At 45.5% G+C, this 15,710-nt stretch overlaps 1 protein-coding gene across 2 annotated transcripts; it reads right to left on the bottom strand.

Annotated features, from left to right (window-relative positions):
• Positions 1–2,262: 2,262 nt before the first annotated feature.
• POGK (pogo transposable element derived with KRAB domain) lies at positions 2,263–15,435 on the bottom strand. 2 transcript variants are annotated; one of them, XM_080915090.1, is made up of 7 exons: positions 15,337–15,435; positions 14,787–14,985; positions 14,073–14,203; positions 9,194–9,320; positions 7,904–8,002; positions 4,811–6,274; positions 2,263–3,159 (listed from the first exon to the last, which is right to left on the bottom strand). In XM_080915090.1, exons 3-6 carry the CDS (start codon positions 14,199–14,201, stop codon positions 4,821–4,823), a joined length of 1,809 nt encoding a protein of 602 aa, XP_080771216.1. In that variant the 5' UTR covers positions 14,202–14,203; positions 14,787–14,985; positions 15,337–15,435; the 3' UTR covers positions 2,263–3,159; positions 4,811–4,820. The 2 variants fall into 2 exon arrangements, with proteins under 2 accessions (XP_080771216.1, XP_080771215.1); XM_080915089.1 differs by having other exon boundaries at positions 2,263–2,900.
• Positions 15,436–15,710: the final 275 nt, after the last annotated feature.

The raw sequence follows: 15,710 nt of genomic DNA, 5'->3' as shown, positions 1-15,710 counted from the left end.
GAATGTACCAAGGGCAGGTTCTTGTTAAGGTATGCATTTAGTACTATGCAGCCTAAGGGTTTTTTTTTTTTTAAAGGAAAAAAGAAAAATTAACAGAAAACCTTTTAGGGTGTTGGGTGACACTTAAGAACCTTTAGAGGTTGAAAGGATTTGGAGTGATAGGCACACACTGCTGCTGTACACAGGGCCCCAGTGCTGTCCAGGATGTGGATGTGATGTGCATTCTGAATTCAGAGGCTGCCCTCAGCAATGGAGAATTCCAAAAGGTGGGTTAGCAGATGTTCTAAGCTTGAAGCTGTTCACTGTGCTAGGCCCTGGCCAATGCTTAGTGACCTCTCCAGTTAGACCACAGGGCTCCAGATCCACCGTTTTGAAGTTTATGTTTGGGTCTTTCTTCTGTGCCAGGTGTCAAGTGATTTTTCTGATGTGGGCAGATGGGGTTGGGTATAAGGCAGGAACATAATAAGAATTAAGATATTTAAGAATTCCTGAAAATTTGTGTTCCACCACAGCCTCACTCCATTTCTGTCATCTCTACTAGTCATGCATCTATGTGCAATCTCCTACAATTAGGAAATAATAACTTAGGAAAAGTACTTGAAGAAAGCTGATAGAAACTAATTACAGTGACTCACTCCCAAGTTATTTTGACGTTAAGTTTTTAGTAGCTTGTTTGGCCATAGGTAACTATGCACCACCAGTCTGCCTCACCAGGCACATATCTTAGCCATTCACTGTAGCACTCTAGCACTGTTTACTATGGTATGACCAAGTCTATCCAACACTTGTGTATTTCACAGTACACACTACAGGCTTGTGAATATGCTTTCACTTGAGAAACTTATGAGTATGACATGTCCAATATTGTGCATTAACTCTCCTATAACTTTCATCATGACTGTAACAGTGCTAAGGCATGGCTTATAGAAGAAACCTATTTGAACCTCTCCAATTTTTAAGAACTAGTTTAAAATCCCATATTCCCCTTCCTTTAAAATAATGCATGCACCACTTGGAGTCCATGCCAGGAGACTGCTTCAACAGTGTCATGTAAGGCTGCCAGATCTGATGAGTCATGAAGAGCCAATAGCTTAAAACGTATCTTTTGACAATACCAGCAGATAAATAAAACCAGCAGAGCCCACAGTCTTTATTATCAAAGTTTATTACTGGGATCAGTTTCTATCTAGTAGGGAGTGCCAGTCTCAGTGTGCTATGGTAATTCTCAGGAAAAAGCTATTCTGCTCAATAGTTGTACTGGGGCTCTGTTAGGCATAGATCATCTTAAGTCAGTGGTAGAATGTGCCCAGAAGACCCAGACAGCAGAACTATCACTCTAGGAAAGTTCCAATGCTATGCATATCACCTGTAAGGCATCTCAGTGGATGAGTGACAGTATGGGATGAAAAAGGAGTTAAACCCATTTTTTCTACTCATAAGTAATGGCTTTTGTGTGGAAACCCAAACGTGACATTCATTAAGCTCTCAAGCAAAAAAAAAAAAAGTCTGGAAACAGGACAGTCAAAGGAAGAAAACAAATTAAAACTCAAACCTGATGAGAGCATGGAGAGGAACAGGGTTTAATTGGATGGTACTTGGGAATGACAAGACAGTACAGACAGAAACAAAATGTCAGTTCACTGAGTTCTTAGAAGTCACAGTCATGTGTTCGGAACTCTGAGAAACTGGGTGTTAATGACTGGCTAAACATGAGAGAAAGTGAAGGACAAATAGGAGCATGAGTACCTGAGTAGAAAGTGGGGAGAAGCTGGAGAGCATTGGAGAGTATCCACAGGAGCTGAGCAGAGGAGGGGGATGTGATTACAGCAACCTGTTGGCTAGACTAAGCACTTGGAATGACAGATCTAGCAATGGCTTTGCCTATGAGGTTCTGGTAGAACTTTTGTAGCACATATAGTTTTGAAGGAATGTTTTTCTTAGCAGTCAACTTACATGAGAATGCAAATTACTATTGTAGATGTTGTCAGTGACTCACCTATTCTTGTACAGTTGGAGTCTAAAAGCAGCTGTGGCTTAAGGCCCAGTCCCTCCCATTGTCCTTTTGACAAAAATATTAAAAGAAAGTAACCAATTCAGTGGGCCTTGTTCTGTGTAGATGTAGATGGAAGAGAATGTAGACTTCTGCAGGCAGCCTGAAAAGCAAAGGCTTGTGCACCAAGGGCTGCCTCATAAATGACAACAGGGAAAATCAGGTCATTAAATAAGACCCTAGAAAGGTCTAGCTGCCAACCAGATGGGAAAGAAAATTGTAACAGCATCATTTATTTTAAAGTCTTTATCTTGCATCCTAACCTAGTTTACTTACAGAAAAGCCATCTTCTACACCAAATCAGTGTCCCACTTTGTTATTAACATTTCATTTCCTCAGTGAGGAGACATGTAAATGACAATGGTACATGTGTGACATGTTTCTACAAAAGCTCTCCTGTAGTTTTGACCTGTGTGGAAACACACACACACACACACACACACACACACACACACACACACACACACGGGAAAACACGCACACTTGAGGTTTCTTTTCCATAGAAAGGACACGAGAGCTGTGGTGACATTACAATATCTTAATGCTGAAAAAGTGTTCTCAGAAAACACCATTGCTCATTTATAGTCTTCTAGACTGGGCAGATGGAGACAGCTTCAAAAGAAGAAATGGAGCACAAAGTTTCTTTTTCTAATCTTGTCGTTGAACATTAAGGGTTCTAGACTTGGCTGACACCTGACAGGATATAGTAGATGGGACTGTCTTGATGGGATGTTCATGCTGTCCAGACCCAGGATGCTCAGAGAGCCTCATTGCCCATCTTGGCCCCTCTGCAGCCATCTGCTTACAAGTTTTCCTTTTCCTCCCAACTTTTTCATCGCAGTTCCATTTGCTGGAAAACAGAGAGAACCTAAGTAGGAATCAGTTTGGATTTCTAGATGTCTTTTAACAAAATAGTATTCTATTCCATAACAGGAGATGGTTTAATGCTTGTGTCTTCTGAATCTCTCCATGTCCATCACTTCCCCCAGCAGCTGTAGAGATTGTAGCATCTGGAGGAGCAGAAGCTCAAGCTGATGTACCTGTGTGCACAGCTGTGGTTTAGCATAATTTTCTGCCTTTTCCTTTTCTGGCAGTTTTTGACTGGGTTTCTGGAATGATACATTGCTTTAGATATTTGAAAATGTTTTCTAACAGAGGGAAAAAAAGCAAGAATGTGTAAGGATAAACAATTTCAACTCAAAGTTTGCTATCCAATGGGGGCAGCAGAGTGGTCAGCAGCAGAAAGGAAGCCTGACTCCATGGTTTTATAAAGAGGGCATGTGGAGAACTATACCAAAGCCTAGGGCTCAGTGTTTAGGGTATGAGAACAGGAAGGAGGTAGATACCACTAAGGAGCCTGTGCTTATACAGCCCAGGGGGTGAGGATTTCTATTAGCATTTCACTTGCATGGTGGGGTTAGGGGAGACAAGTAAGATACAAACTAATAGACTTTTTCTTTTTTAAAAAAAAGGTATGTTAATTTTAGGTCTTCTATTAAAGAGCTGGCCATTTTCCTTTTCAAAGTATATAGGTGTACTGAAAAGGAAAATGAGAATGGGTTTTTCTTGTGTCCCTTACTCTGGTCCTTCTCCTGTTTGCTCAATGTGTGTGTACAGGGACTGTGGGCCTTTGCTAGGTTGGACTATGATCACCTGCTTTCTTCCAAAGTTGTTCCTCTTCTGCACACCTTCCCCAAGCCCCTACACATACACTTGATGACCTTAGGCTCTCAAACTTTATTCATGAACTATTTCTGGTGCTGATTCATTTTGTAAAAGAGATTTAATTTTATGTGTCTATGTGTGAGCCTGTACTATATACATGTAGGAGCTGGCAGTCCTCTGCAAGGATGAATGGTAAGCGCTCCTAACTGCTGAGCCATCCCTCTAGCCCAAGGCCTTTTCAAAAAATCATATAAACACAGTGTTTCTGTGTGTGGAAGTATGCATGTGACTGTAGGTGTCAAAGGAGGCTAAAAGAGGTCACTGGACTTCTGAAACTGGAGTTGCAGGTGTATGAGCTGCAGGATGTGTGTTAGAAACCAAAAAGCAAGAACTGTATGCTCTTAATGGCTAAACCAGCTCTGCAGCCCTTCAAAGATTCAATTAAAAAAAAAAAATCTTCCTTTAGATACCTTCTGACAACAGGAATTGCCTGTAATGGCTCACCCCATAACTGAAGTTCTATGAAACAAGATGTTTTGAAACTCGCAGTATCCCTAGACAAATGCAAACAGTAACATCATCATCTCCTGGTGGGCATGGAGATGATAATCTCCCTAGGACAGAGCTGAGGCCTAGAGGTCACCACACTAAAGACAGACTTTATTCTCTCCCTGGGCCATGGTCCCGCAGGTCAGCAAAATGCAGTGCAACTATGTTAAGTAATGCAAGCAGACAGCCCAGCCCTAAAAGTTAGGCATTTTAGAAGAAAGCTGTCTCTTCAGATAACCTTTTTGTGAACTAAACAATGTTGGACTGTGATCTAGAGGCCCAAGTAACTTTGCAGGGACTGCTCTCATGGGAAGTGTTCTAGCTCCCTGTTCATCATTATAAAAGTACTCCTGGATCCAGGCCACTGAATCCAATACAAATCAGTTTCTGACGAAGAAAGTGCTAGATGACCTGCCGTCTACACTGTGGAATGGCGGGCTTATTTTGAGAATGTGAAAAGAGAAAACTAAGGGCCAGAAAAAAGTTAAGTGCTATCCATGACCAGGGACATCAGTGATGGTGAAGGATCTATTCCTGACCAGTTACCTGAATCCTCTCAGTCGCCCTCAGCCACACTTTCAGGACCACGTTCTTTGGGCAACTCGCCCTCAATTTCCCAGAGGACATCACCTTCTTCCTCTAAGTTGCTAGAGATGTGGCACTTTCTGAACCCCTGGACAATTGATTCACTTGAGATGCTATTCCACGCAACCATGATCCACTCCAGGAAGAGGCCAAGGGGTGGCTTCTTAGCATTTCCAGTGGGGCTCAGTGCCAGGTTCCCAGCCAGCAGCCAGTTGGAATACTGGGCCCGGACACTGTCATTCAGTGGCTTGTAGACAACCACATCCAGCACCTGCAGCTGTGAGGTCAGGCCCCCTGGGATGATCACCATGTCTGTGTTCATACTCTCCATGGAACTCTTCACAGACTCCGTGGCATGGCACCGGAAGCCATTCAGGATCAGCATCCCTCGTTGCTTGGGCACAGCTCCAGTTCTCCGTCTCCACACAACTTCCAACCAGTCTTGCATCAAGTCCTCAGTCATCCATCCATAGCGGTGGCAGCGGATTTCCATGCCACTGGGAAACTTTCCAGGGGGAATGTATGTCCCCCTTAAAATGATGTATGGTGGTAACTTCCTCCCATCAGCCAAGACTCCTAGCATGGCTGTGATCCTCAATTTCTCTCTGCCTGGTGTCTTGACCAAGATGGGCTTTTCTCCCTGGTTGTCAACAGTCACTCTTGAGGGCACTTCTAAGCAGATGGGTGTCTCATCTGCATTGCCCATCTGTGCCACTTCATAGTCATGTGTCCGGCGCAGAGTCAGCACGCTCTGCTGGTAAGTGACAAGCTTTTCCGTCAAGTCCTCGGCCAGGTGCTGAGGGACTGGCACTTTATGCCTCAGAGATAGGTCATACCTTCTCATCATTCTTCGACACCAGCCCAGGCTTGCCTTGAACCCTTTCTCTGGAATGTTCATTTCCTGGGCGATTTCAAGAGCTTTTAACTGCATTGCCTCCCTGGTGATGGGGTCCCCTTTGGCCTGCATGTATCTGACATACTCAGCCACTCGCTGGTCTACCAGAGCAAACCTTCCATTCTTGGGGCCTCGGAATGCCCGCCGCATGGCATGGGCATTTTGGAGCTGTGGCTTCACTTTGCGCCAGTCTCGAACATTTTTTTCCAATACCCCAAACTGCTTGGCAGCCTGACAGTTGTTGGTGCTCTCAGCATACTCTACCACCATCAGCTTGAATCCTGCATCATAACTGCGGCGCATACCACGACTGAACTGAAACTTGCTTGCTAAGTCTTCAGCTGAGAGGTCATACCCAGGGAAGCCCATGGCCATATAGAAGGGGTACCCTTCGTTCCACTCAGGCAGTTCAGTGATGTCTTGAGGCAGACGAAGGCCAAAGCTGGTGAAGTGCTGAGGTTGAGGAAAATGGGAGGTGGCATTCATCGGGCTTGCCCAATCTGGAGTCCTAAAGTCAGATTCTTCATTTTCTAGAAGACAAATAAGGAGGGGAAAAATAATGCCAGTATGTAAAACTGTTTATTAGTAGATTTGGGGGAAGGTCATATTTAATTTTTGATTTGGAGCTTATCAGAAATGAACCACAAGTTTAACGAATAACTAGCCTAAGTCTATGTCCCATTCATACTGATCACAAAATCTAATTTTCACAGCACTGTGTATAGCAGAGGTCCTTTGAAGATATAAGCAAAGAAGCCATAGATGTTATGGCATAGATTCATGGTTGCCAAGTTAAGAAGTGACAGAGAACTTTCAGTGTGATCTGAATACAGGTACTAAGCCTGAAGCAATTAATATTGGGACCATGTTTGTAGGTGAGCCTGGTGATGTAGACCTATAATCCCAGCTATCTGGGAGGCAGAGGCAGGAGGATCACAAATTCAATGCTGCTATACTAGGCAATTTAGTGAGACTCTGTCTCAAAATATGAAGGAAAAAGGACAGCCGCTTGCTTAGCATGTACCTGGCCCTACGTTCTATCCCCACTACTAAACCACCAGCATCATTCAGTGTTTATGTGGATTGGAAACCAAGTGTGTCTATACTACTGACTAATACTACAGATACCTGGATATACCATTGGCTGGGTGAGCCACAGCCTTGAACCAACAACCAAAACCCCATGACCCAAACAACAGAACAGAACAAAACAAAACCCAAACTTACAACAAAACTTGTGTCAGCAAAATTAAGCCTTTTATAAAGCCGACACCTGGTTGCTATAGAGGAGACATGAACCTGTTTCACACATTTCCATTTGGAAGGTGGTCACAGGAAGCATGGTTTACCGCATCTTGGAAGGTAAAGTCCATCAGCTACAAAACCCACTATTAAAAATAATAGCTATCACATGCCCCTTGTTTAAGAGGCATTCTCAATTACAATGTAAAATGAGAAGGAAAGCATGTTGTAGACTCAGGGAAATATAGCATTTTAAACTTGACTATAGAGAAAAGCAAGTATATTTTGGTAGTTTCAAAGCTATGTTACACATACATATGTGTGAGTGTGTGTGTGTCGAGATGGGTACATGTACACACATACTTTTTTCTTAGTCTCATGTAGCTCAGGCTGGCCAAGAATGACCTTGAACTTCATATCCTCATGCCTCTACCTCCCAAGTGTTGGGCTTTAATGTATTTTTCTAATTTCTTTTGATAAATTTGGTACTTCTTAGAAATAACTACTTAAATGCATACTATGGTTATTACTGCCTCCCCTACCTAGAAAGGAACAGGAAGCCTAGAGTAAATACATTTACAAATGTGCTTTGTCCTTCCTCATTAGGTCTTTGTAGATGCATATGGAATGCTGCCAAAGGGCCATGCTCATTCAGGTGTGGACCAACCAAATGCTGTATCAACTCCAGTTTGCTTTATCCACACACCAGGTCACATATGAACCAATAATGAAGAAATGGAGGCCCAGGAGAAAGAGGTTGCCTAAATCACACAATACTAGAAAGGGGAAGCTTTACATCCCAAAGCGTACACATGATCTTTGTGCCTCACTCCTAAATACCCTCACAATATACATGGAAACGGAAAACCCAGCTTCTTGTTTCCTGTGGGTAGATGCTGAACTGGTTCATTCAGTACCTGCAAAGGTTACTCCCTGGAGCCGCCACTCATCAGAATTAGGACACTCCTCTTCCCTTTCCAACCGACTGATCATATCTGGCTTGGGGAATGGGAATTCTGTTCACAGGAAATAAAGTAGGGAAACAGCTGTGTATTAATAGCCTGGCACAATGCCAAAGTAAGTACTATGTACCCTCTACCGCCCCCACCTCCCACTGTGAAGATGGGGGCAGAGTAGAGGTGATACTTAGAGACATAAAGGATGGAAAGCAAAGTCAGTCGGGCTTTCTGGATCTCTGAATGGGAGCTGGTTCTACAACAGCAAAATAGTGATTGGCAGCAAGTGGTGGATACACCATCGAAACGATCATCATTCTGGAACCCAACTGAACAAAACTGGGAAAGTCTTCCAAGTAAGAGAGGGGTGATGCCAGAGTGCGTGTGTGCATGTCTGTCTATCTGCCCCCCCCTCTCTGTGTGTGTGTGTGTGTGTGTGTGTGTGTGTGTGTGTTGGGGGAGTACTGTCAGGGTTTATCCCTAAGTGTCTTAGGCTGATACATGTTGGGGGAGGTGGTTCCCTAATTGGTTCTTGATTGTGTCAATAAAAAAGGCAAAAGCCAATTTTAATTGCTGGGCAAAGAGAAAAAGGTGGGACAAGGTGGCAGGAGGAAGAGATGGGGACACACAGAGAAAGAGGATTCTAAACTAGTTGCTAAGATTAGGGCAGAAAATTCTTCGCCCAGCCATTGGGTTATCTGGCTAGTTTTAAAATAAAACTGTCTAGTGTTTTCCATTAGCAGTAATAAGGTGGGCAGGAGGAGAAAGTAGGAGGCCAGGGCGGTACTGGCAGCTTGGTAAAGCTAGCTGTGAGGGGCACTGGAGTGTAGACAGCAGCTCCTGGATTCCCGGGATGGGGGATGGTCACAATCGAGTTGGAACTAGGGGAACTGGAAGAGGTCACCAAGGCACTGGGCAAGGAGATAGCATGATTTTAAAATTACATGCAACAGATAAGACAACGAAGTTTTTCTTTCGAAGAATCAACAGAAGACAGGCTTTTAGATCCATGGTGACATTTTGAAAATTACCTTCCTTCCTTTCTAGGAAGGGGACTCTACTTGGGCCAAATGAGAACTGTTTTAAGAGGTAACGTGAGTTTCCAAATAGAAGCACATAATATGTATGTCATATCCAAATGAAAACCAGTAAATTAAGTTGGCATATGTACAGGAGGGGAGTCCCACTCAGAGGAGGAGATTGAGACAAAGACACTGACAGTCCCAGAGAAAAAGGACAACAAAACATTACCCAGGGACAGGACAGTCTCATAATTCATCCTCATGACTTCCCGGTAGAGGGCTTTTTGTTGCTCTGTCAGAACTTCCCACTCCTCATCCGAAAAATATATGGCCACCTCATCAAATAGGGCTGGTACCTGGAACAAGAACAGTGCTTTCTGAATGACTGGTATGCACACAGTGTTCATTCTCACAGGTCACTTCAGGGTTCTCACCTAGTGGGAACGGTCTGTCTACTTCTCATTGCTCTTGGAGACAAGAGCCCTCTTATGTCCCACCCATAACAGCTGCCACCATCATGCTGGTGGACCGTGGGAATCCAAAGTCATCCACACCCCACATAAGTATCCCCACAAAGATGTCTACCCTGTCTCCTACACCTCCCTATCTCCCAGCCAGAGACCCCCAGCCCAGAGGGTGGGGCTGGATTTCACACTGAATAGGATTCTGCTTTCCTGTGGGTCTTTGTGGGTCACCCAGACCTCCTCTCAGCGAGTCCATCTTTCCTACTGTTGACTCAAGGCCAAAGCTGTTCTGAGGAGACCCACAAGAGAAAGTGCCTAACTTCCCTTCCAATCTACAAACGCACGAGTAGCAGAGAGGCCCAATTTAAGCTTCTCTCATGGATAGGTTGAGATCCCAGCAATATGGTGGGTTTTTATGCCAAGAGGAGACTCCCTGCTCCTCTCCCATTTGCCCACCTTTCATTTTTGTTTTTTGGGTAACAAAAGGAGGGTATACCTTGCTAGCTAAGGATGGCCATCCACCAAAATCTTTTATTTTTCCAACTGCTTTGCTTTCCACTGCATTTTCCTTTGAGGTAATTAAAAATTCTGCTCCAAAGCTCATATTTAGTGTTAGGAAATCATTAATGAACTTGTTTCAGGCTTTCCACTTTGCATTCTCTCCTTTAAACTTATTCCTCATCACTATTATCTTGAACCAGGGTGATTATATTGTCTCTCCCTAGCTTAGACAATCCGTGCATGTATGGCCTACAGCCTCTTCAACAGTCAAGCTGTCAATCACTCACATCCCCTGGCTTTTCTTCCCTTATCAACTAGTCCTAGTAGTAGTTAAGTACTATCTTCTATATAGGGAACACGAACTGGGAAAGGCCGTATAACTGTTGCCTGATTTCAGTCAGTAATCTCACAGAAGAGCAAAGACACTCCAGTTTAGCAAGTGTTGGGGGCATGGGCTCAAAGGAGTCTTATTTCTAGGCAAAGACACACAAAGCCAGTAAGTGACAAGGTTGAGACAATAGCCAGCACTGTGTGAGTCCAAGGATCTCACTAGGGAGGGGAAGAAAGCTTTTATCCTGAGTGAGTTTCCATCTTTATGCTGCAGCTGTATTAGCTTCTTACCTGATGCTTATATACCTCTGCTTACTTGGCCCCTTGGCTCACGAGGTACTCTTCTTTTACACCATCTATCTTCAAGACCTTACCCAGACTACCCTACTCTGAGGGCAATGAGCACACCAACACAGCACTATGGCATTCTGTGCTCAGCACTTTGGTGCCTTGTCACACTGGGCATTTTGTTTGACTTTCTGCTCTTCACTTAAATCTGACTTTGCTGAAAACAGCTTGTACTCAGTTTGTTTCCTTAGGCCTAGGATGCTTCCTACAGCTCAGTGGTTCTTAACCTTTCTAACACTGTGACCTTTTAATATGGTCCTCATGACCCCCAACCATAAAATCTTTTCATTGTTACTTCATAACTGTATTTTTGCTTCTGTTAATGAGTTGTACTGTAAATATCTGATATTCAGGATCTGATCTGTGACTCCTGTGAAAGGGGTCATGACCTACAGGGTGAGAACTAATGCTATAGCTAGTAGGCATAAATCATTTATTATTAACATATTACCTCTACATTTCTCTTTTCCTGTTATACTTGGGACAGAATAACAAAGAATTAAAAGGTTTATCTGTCAAGAAATGAACTCAACTCTCTTGAGTAAAAATGGAAGAAAAACATCTTTACGTGTGAAACAGTAAGTAGCAGGTAAAAATGGCATGGTCCCTAGGCTTTCCTGACTTCTACAATCTAGGAGCCAGGCAGCTCAGACAATTTCCAGCTTATTCTATTCCTACTATCCAAGATTTTAAACAACTCTCTTTAACCTTTTTACTCCCTTTCAAGTTCCAGATCTAGGCCATAACTATTTATAGGCCCCTTCTGTTTGCTGACAGAAAAATGCAGGCCTGGTTATACAATCCCTACAGAGCAGGTAACACATTTTAGACCTGGAGAAATGGTGACTGTCAAGAGCTGATGTGGGTACTCTTCTAATTATCATATGGCTAGAGGACCTTCGAACAAGTCCACGATAAGCACCTAAGGGAAGGTTCAGAGGTATAGGAAGCTTTCCCAGAGCCCCGTGAAGATGAAGATGGGACAAGACTCTGGGTCCTGCTTGGCAGGCCTTTTAAGCTGCAAAGAAGCCTTTTATTTGGTCAAACACAGCAGCAGAAGGTAAACAGGGCTGGCTCTAGAAAAAATTGAGAGGCCAGGAAGTCAGCAGTTCAAGCTTCAGGTGAGAACCTGCCCTTCCTGTCCTTCCTCTCTCATGTGATTAGGGACTTATCAGAGAGGTGTTCACTCTCCTGAGAAGCTGGTTCCAATTCCCATACATCCTTCCAATGGCGTCTGCTCTGTGAAGAACTGCACAGATTTACTAGATAGGAGGCATCTGAGGGAGGTCAGGAGCACTGCACCACTGGAGTCTCTCCTAGCTGAGGTACTGTGCAGGGTATTTCCATTCACATAAACATGTTATCTCTTTAAATTATTTAATCAGCGTTGAATATGGGGACTGTTATTGAACTTTTACAGTTAAGGAAACAGTGGCTAAGTGTTTTGGCTGAAGACATACAACTAGTCTGATTCTAAAGTCAGTGTTGTTGCAACAGGCCACATAGGCCTTACCAAGGTTACTGACGTATGTAATCCTTCTAAGCTCTGCCCTACAGAGGCCTTTCCTGTAGACTGAAGGGTTCAAGGTTTATTCCTTAGGGTTACTTGGGGCCAGTTCTAACTACCCAGTGTAAGGTGTAGCACACCATGTGCTCTGGTCTACCTTTTTCCATTGCCCATCACACAGTGAGGGTTCTAGCTTCAGGGGAAGCTCTTAACTCCACCCACAGTCTCCCTCTCTCACGCTCCGATCATGCTGTTCTCTTGCATGGAGTGTAAATTCTCCTTTTCCTTTGCTCATCCCACTCATCATAAGGCTCAATTCAAGCTGTATTGTTTCTTTCTATTAGACACTGCATTTCTCCTCCAACTCTAGTATAGAACACAGCTTTTATGTGAGTCGTCCTTATTAACCACCTATTTATTGTCAAAAGCATGCACTTAAAACACATATTTTTTCCTCTCCTAATTTAATGTGCTAGTAGATCTGTGTCTCAAGCATATGCTACTGACATAGGACTACTCAATTCCTTGTTATACGTGCAGGTACTTTCATCTGCACTGCAGTTGAATAGGGAGTTCCTTGGCTGAAACTGAAGATGACAGGAGGCCCTCACACCTCAACCTCCACCTTGGGTTACAACTAAAATAGTTGTATCTGTATACTAAATGTTCTAGAGTGGGGACGGGCATAGCTGTCCACTGCTCAAGACTAGGCCTTCTCCAGGAAGTACACTGTCAGGCCTGAATGAACCGTCCTCGATTTGCCTGTGAGAACATCCAGAGCTGACATCTGCTGTCCTTTAGGCTTCTTCCCGTCTAGAGAGTCACGAGTCCCCTCATGAGACAGGGGACTCCATGAAGACAGGGATCTTGTCTTAACCCCGTTTAGTAACTGTAGATGCACGGTGGACTTCACAGAGGTTACAAATGCCCAAATCTCAAGCTACCCCCCAAGCTGCCAGGCTTCCTCGTTCAGCCACTCTGCTCACTTCTTCCTTACTGGGCAAGGCATGCTCTTCCCTTGGCTTTTCTCATTTGCTCAACACAATCAAGATGTCTACTTCTGCAGCCCATTTAGATATACTGGGTTGCTCAATTTAGCCTCAGAATCTAGGGCTTCTATTGCTTTGAGGATATTCTATACCCTTCAAGCTCAACAGGGCTGGCTCCTGCCAGAGTCGGAACTGAAGAGGACTTAGTGGACAAAGAACATGAATGGATAAATGCAATCGCTCCAGACCAGTGAGCCCAGAGCAGCTCAGGATCTGTATATACTTATATATACTATACACATAGCAAAGCAGTTCCCTTCTGTAGGAGGGGTGGACTAGATAATTTGGAAGAAGGGTCTTTCTCGTTCTTTCCTTGCAACTCTGGATTTTATGATCAAGGGCTTCCCTTTTATGTGCACCAAGGATATTATGTACTGATGCTAGATATATAAACTGATGATGTATACATACAACGAAAACTAAGCAATGTCAACTTATTGTTCATATTCAACTCCAATGGCTCTAGTAACCACTGTAAACAAATGTATGTATTAAATACCGTTGCACCTGTACCTTTGTACTCCTTGGAGCTTGGCATCTGCACACACACCTATGAGACATATAGTTCTGGGTGACAAGTCTCATGTCAGCTCTATGACCCAAGTCTAACATGTATCTGGTGTCTATAATCTGTATAGGGCTATTGTCAGACACTGGGAAAATGAGAGGCAGAGAGAGTGACAAGAAGACAAGGTCTCAGTTTCCGAGACCTGCTTGCAGCTTTGCTGCTAGAGGCCCTGTCCCCTCACCACCTCCCCCCCCCCCCCTCCACTATTTGCCTCTGAAGCCACAAGGCTGTTTTCTCAGGAATGCAAACATAGGAGACCGGGCTATTTTTACTTCCCATGTCTGCACAGGAAGACGTAAAGCAAGTCCGGCTCTCAGGTTGGATCCCCACGCCTTACTTACCCACGAGCCTTCTGAGCAGATGTGTACTTTCTGCATGTCTATGGGGCCATCCTCCAATTCCTGGATCTCAATCTCTTCTTTTTGCTCTTCTTTCAGGGTCAAATTTAGAGGGTAGGCTCGGGACTCCATCTCTGCATTCAAGAGTTAGGAGATAAATCAGATAAATCAGTGTGAACTCCCAGTCTGGGAAAAGGTGGCTCAGGCACACACAAGCTTGTTTAGGTCAAAGCACTGTCTGCTTCCAGTTGGAAGGAAGGAGTTCGGAAAGGTAGCTTATTTAATTATTAGAGAGGCTGAGGGCAGATAATATAACTGACTAACTTCGAATATTTAAAAAGCCCCCTGTGGTACAGAGGCCAGAGTCGTTTTCATAGAGCCTCTGTGCAGAAGGGCAGAACTTAGAACAGTGGGCATTCCAGGAAGAGGTTTCAAACGCTGCACTGTCAGGCTTAAGTTTCCACTACTGTACCACTTGAACATGGAATCAGGACCTGAGGAGGGCGGTGCTGATTTGATACCATGTCAAGGTATCTGAGCCTAGATAGGAAATCTGAACAGTTCGCCCAAAATACTTATCACTTGGAATTTCCAGATTCATAGGTGCTGTCCACAAGCCACTTCAGAAAATTCAATCTTTCTGCCTCAAAGGACCTCCCAAAGCCAAGTCCGTGATACAGAGAGGGGCGTGCCTGGGTGGCAGAGGCCAACCCAAACCTGGCAGGACTTCTCCTCGCCTCTGGGTCGCAAATTCTCTCTATTCGAAGCCTCCTCAGGCTGGTACAAAGAGGTTCCCCCGTAAAAGACTGCGGGCAGCGGCTGGGTGTGCAGCGAGTGTGCATCTTGTGAGCTCCATTTTCCGGGACTTCTCGAGCAAAGATCTTCCTGGAGTTGGGAGTCAGCGTCCTCGGTGTTTCTGGGATGGGTGGCGGCATGGGGAGGTAGGAATATTCGTGAGGTTCCGGGAGCCCCGGGCCTGAACTTGGCCGCGGCCTGCGCCGGGCTGTGGGGCGCGAAGGTGCCCGCCGCCGCCCCTGCTCGCTCCAGCCATCTTGCCCGGCCCTTTCCCGTCACCCCCGCCCACCTCTAAGGTCCCCCGTGCACCTGCGGGGCGGCGACAGCCCACGCCGCCCACCTCCCCGGCCGGCCCGCAACAAAGGCGGTGGTGGCGACACTGCCACCGGCGGCTCCCGCCCCGACGCGGCCCAGCTCCCCCCTTCCCCCGCCGGCCTCCAGGACGAGGCGCCCCGGCTCAGCGCCCACTCACCCCGGCCGAGAGGGCGGCGTCGCCGCAAAGGGCGACTAGGGCTGTGGCCCGGCATTCACCGCGCCATCTGCTCCGCCGCTCCCGCCGCCTCAGCGAGGCCCCTCGGGAGGGAGCGAGGACACGTGGTGGGAGGGAGGGGTGGGCGGAGCTCAGGGTGCTAGGGGCGGGGCTAGGAGCGGCTGACGCCAGCCGGCCTCGGCGGCTCTTCCGACCTGGGCGGCTGGCTCGCTTGTGGCTGAGGAGGTGGACATTTGCTCGAAGGAGCATTGGTGGCCTCTCCGCTCAGGCGTCCTGAAATGCTCTGTGCGTGGAGGGGTGACTGGGCTCATCGTTCCTGTTCTGTCCAGAACGCTGTTCCCAGCATGCCTGAGAAA

Source organism: Micromys minutus (genome assembly GCF_963924665.1).
Source record: "Micromys minutus genome assembly, chromosome: 1".
In the NCBI taxonomy this organism is placed as follows: Eukaryota; Metazoa; Chordata; class Mammalia; order Rodentia; family Muridae; genus Micromys; species Micromys minutus.
This window is presented reverse-complemented; position numbering and strand designations above follow the sequence as displayed.

Bases quoted from the DNA above. Each gene is read 5' to 3' on its own strand.
- POGK (XM_080915090.1), bottom strand. From the start codon at position 14,201: ATGGAGTCCCGAGCCTACCCTCTAAATTTGACCCTGAAAGAAGAGCAA. The intron at 8,003-9,193 runs GTAATGTTTTGT...TCCTGTGAACAG, and splicing joins TGAGACTGTCCTGTCCCTGG to AATTCCCATTCCCCAAGCCA. The intron at 6,275-7,903 runs GTACTGAATGAA...TTTGTCTTCTAG, and splicing joins CCAGGGAGTAACCTTTGCAG to AAAATGAAGAATCTGACTTT.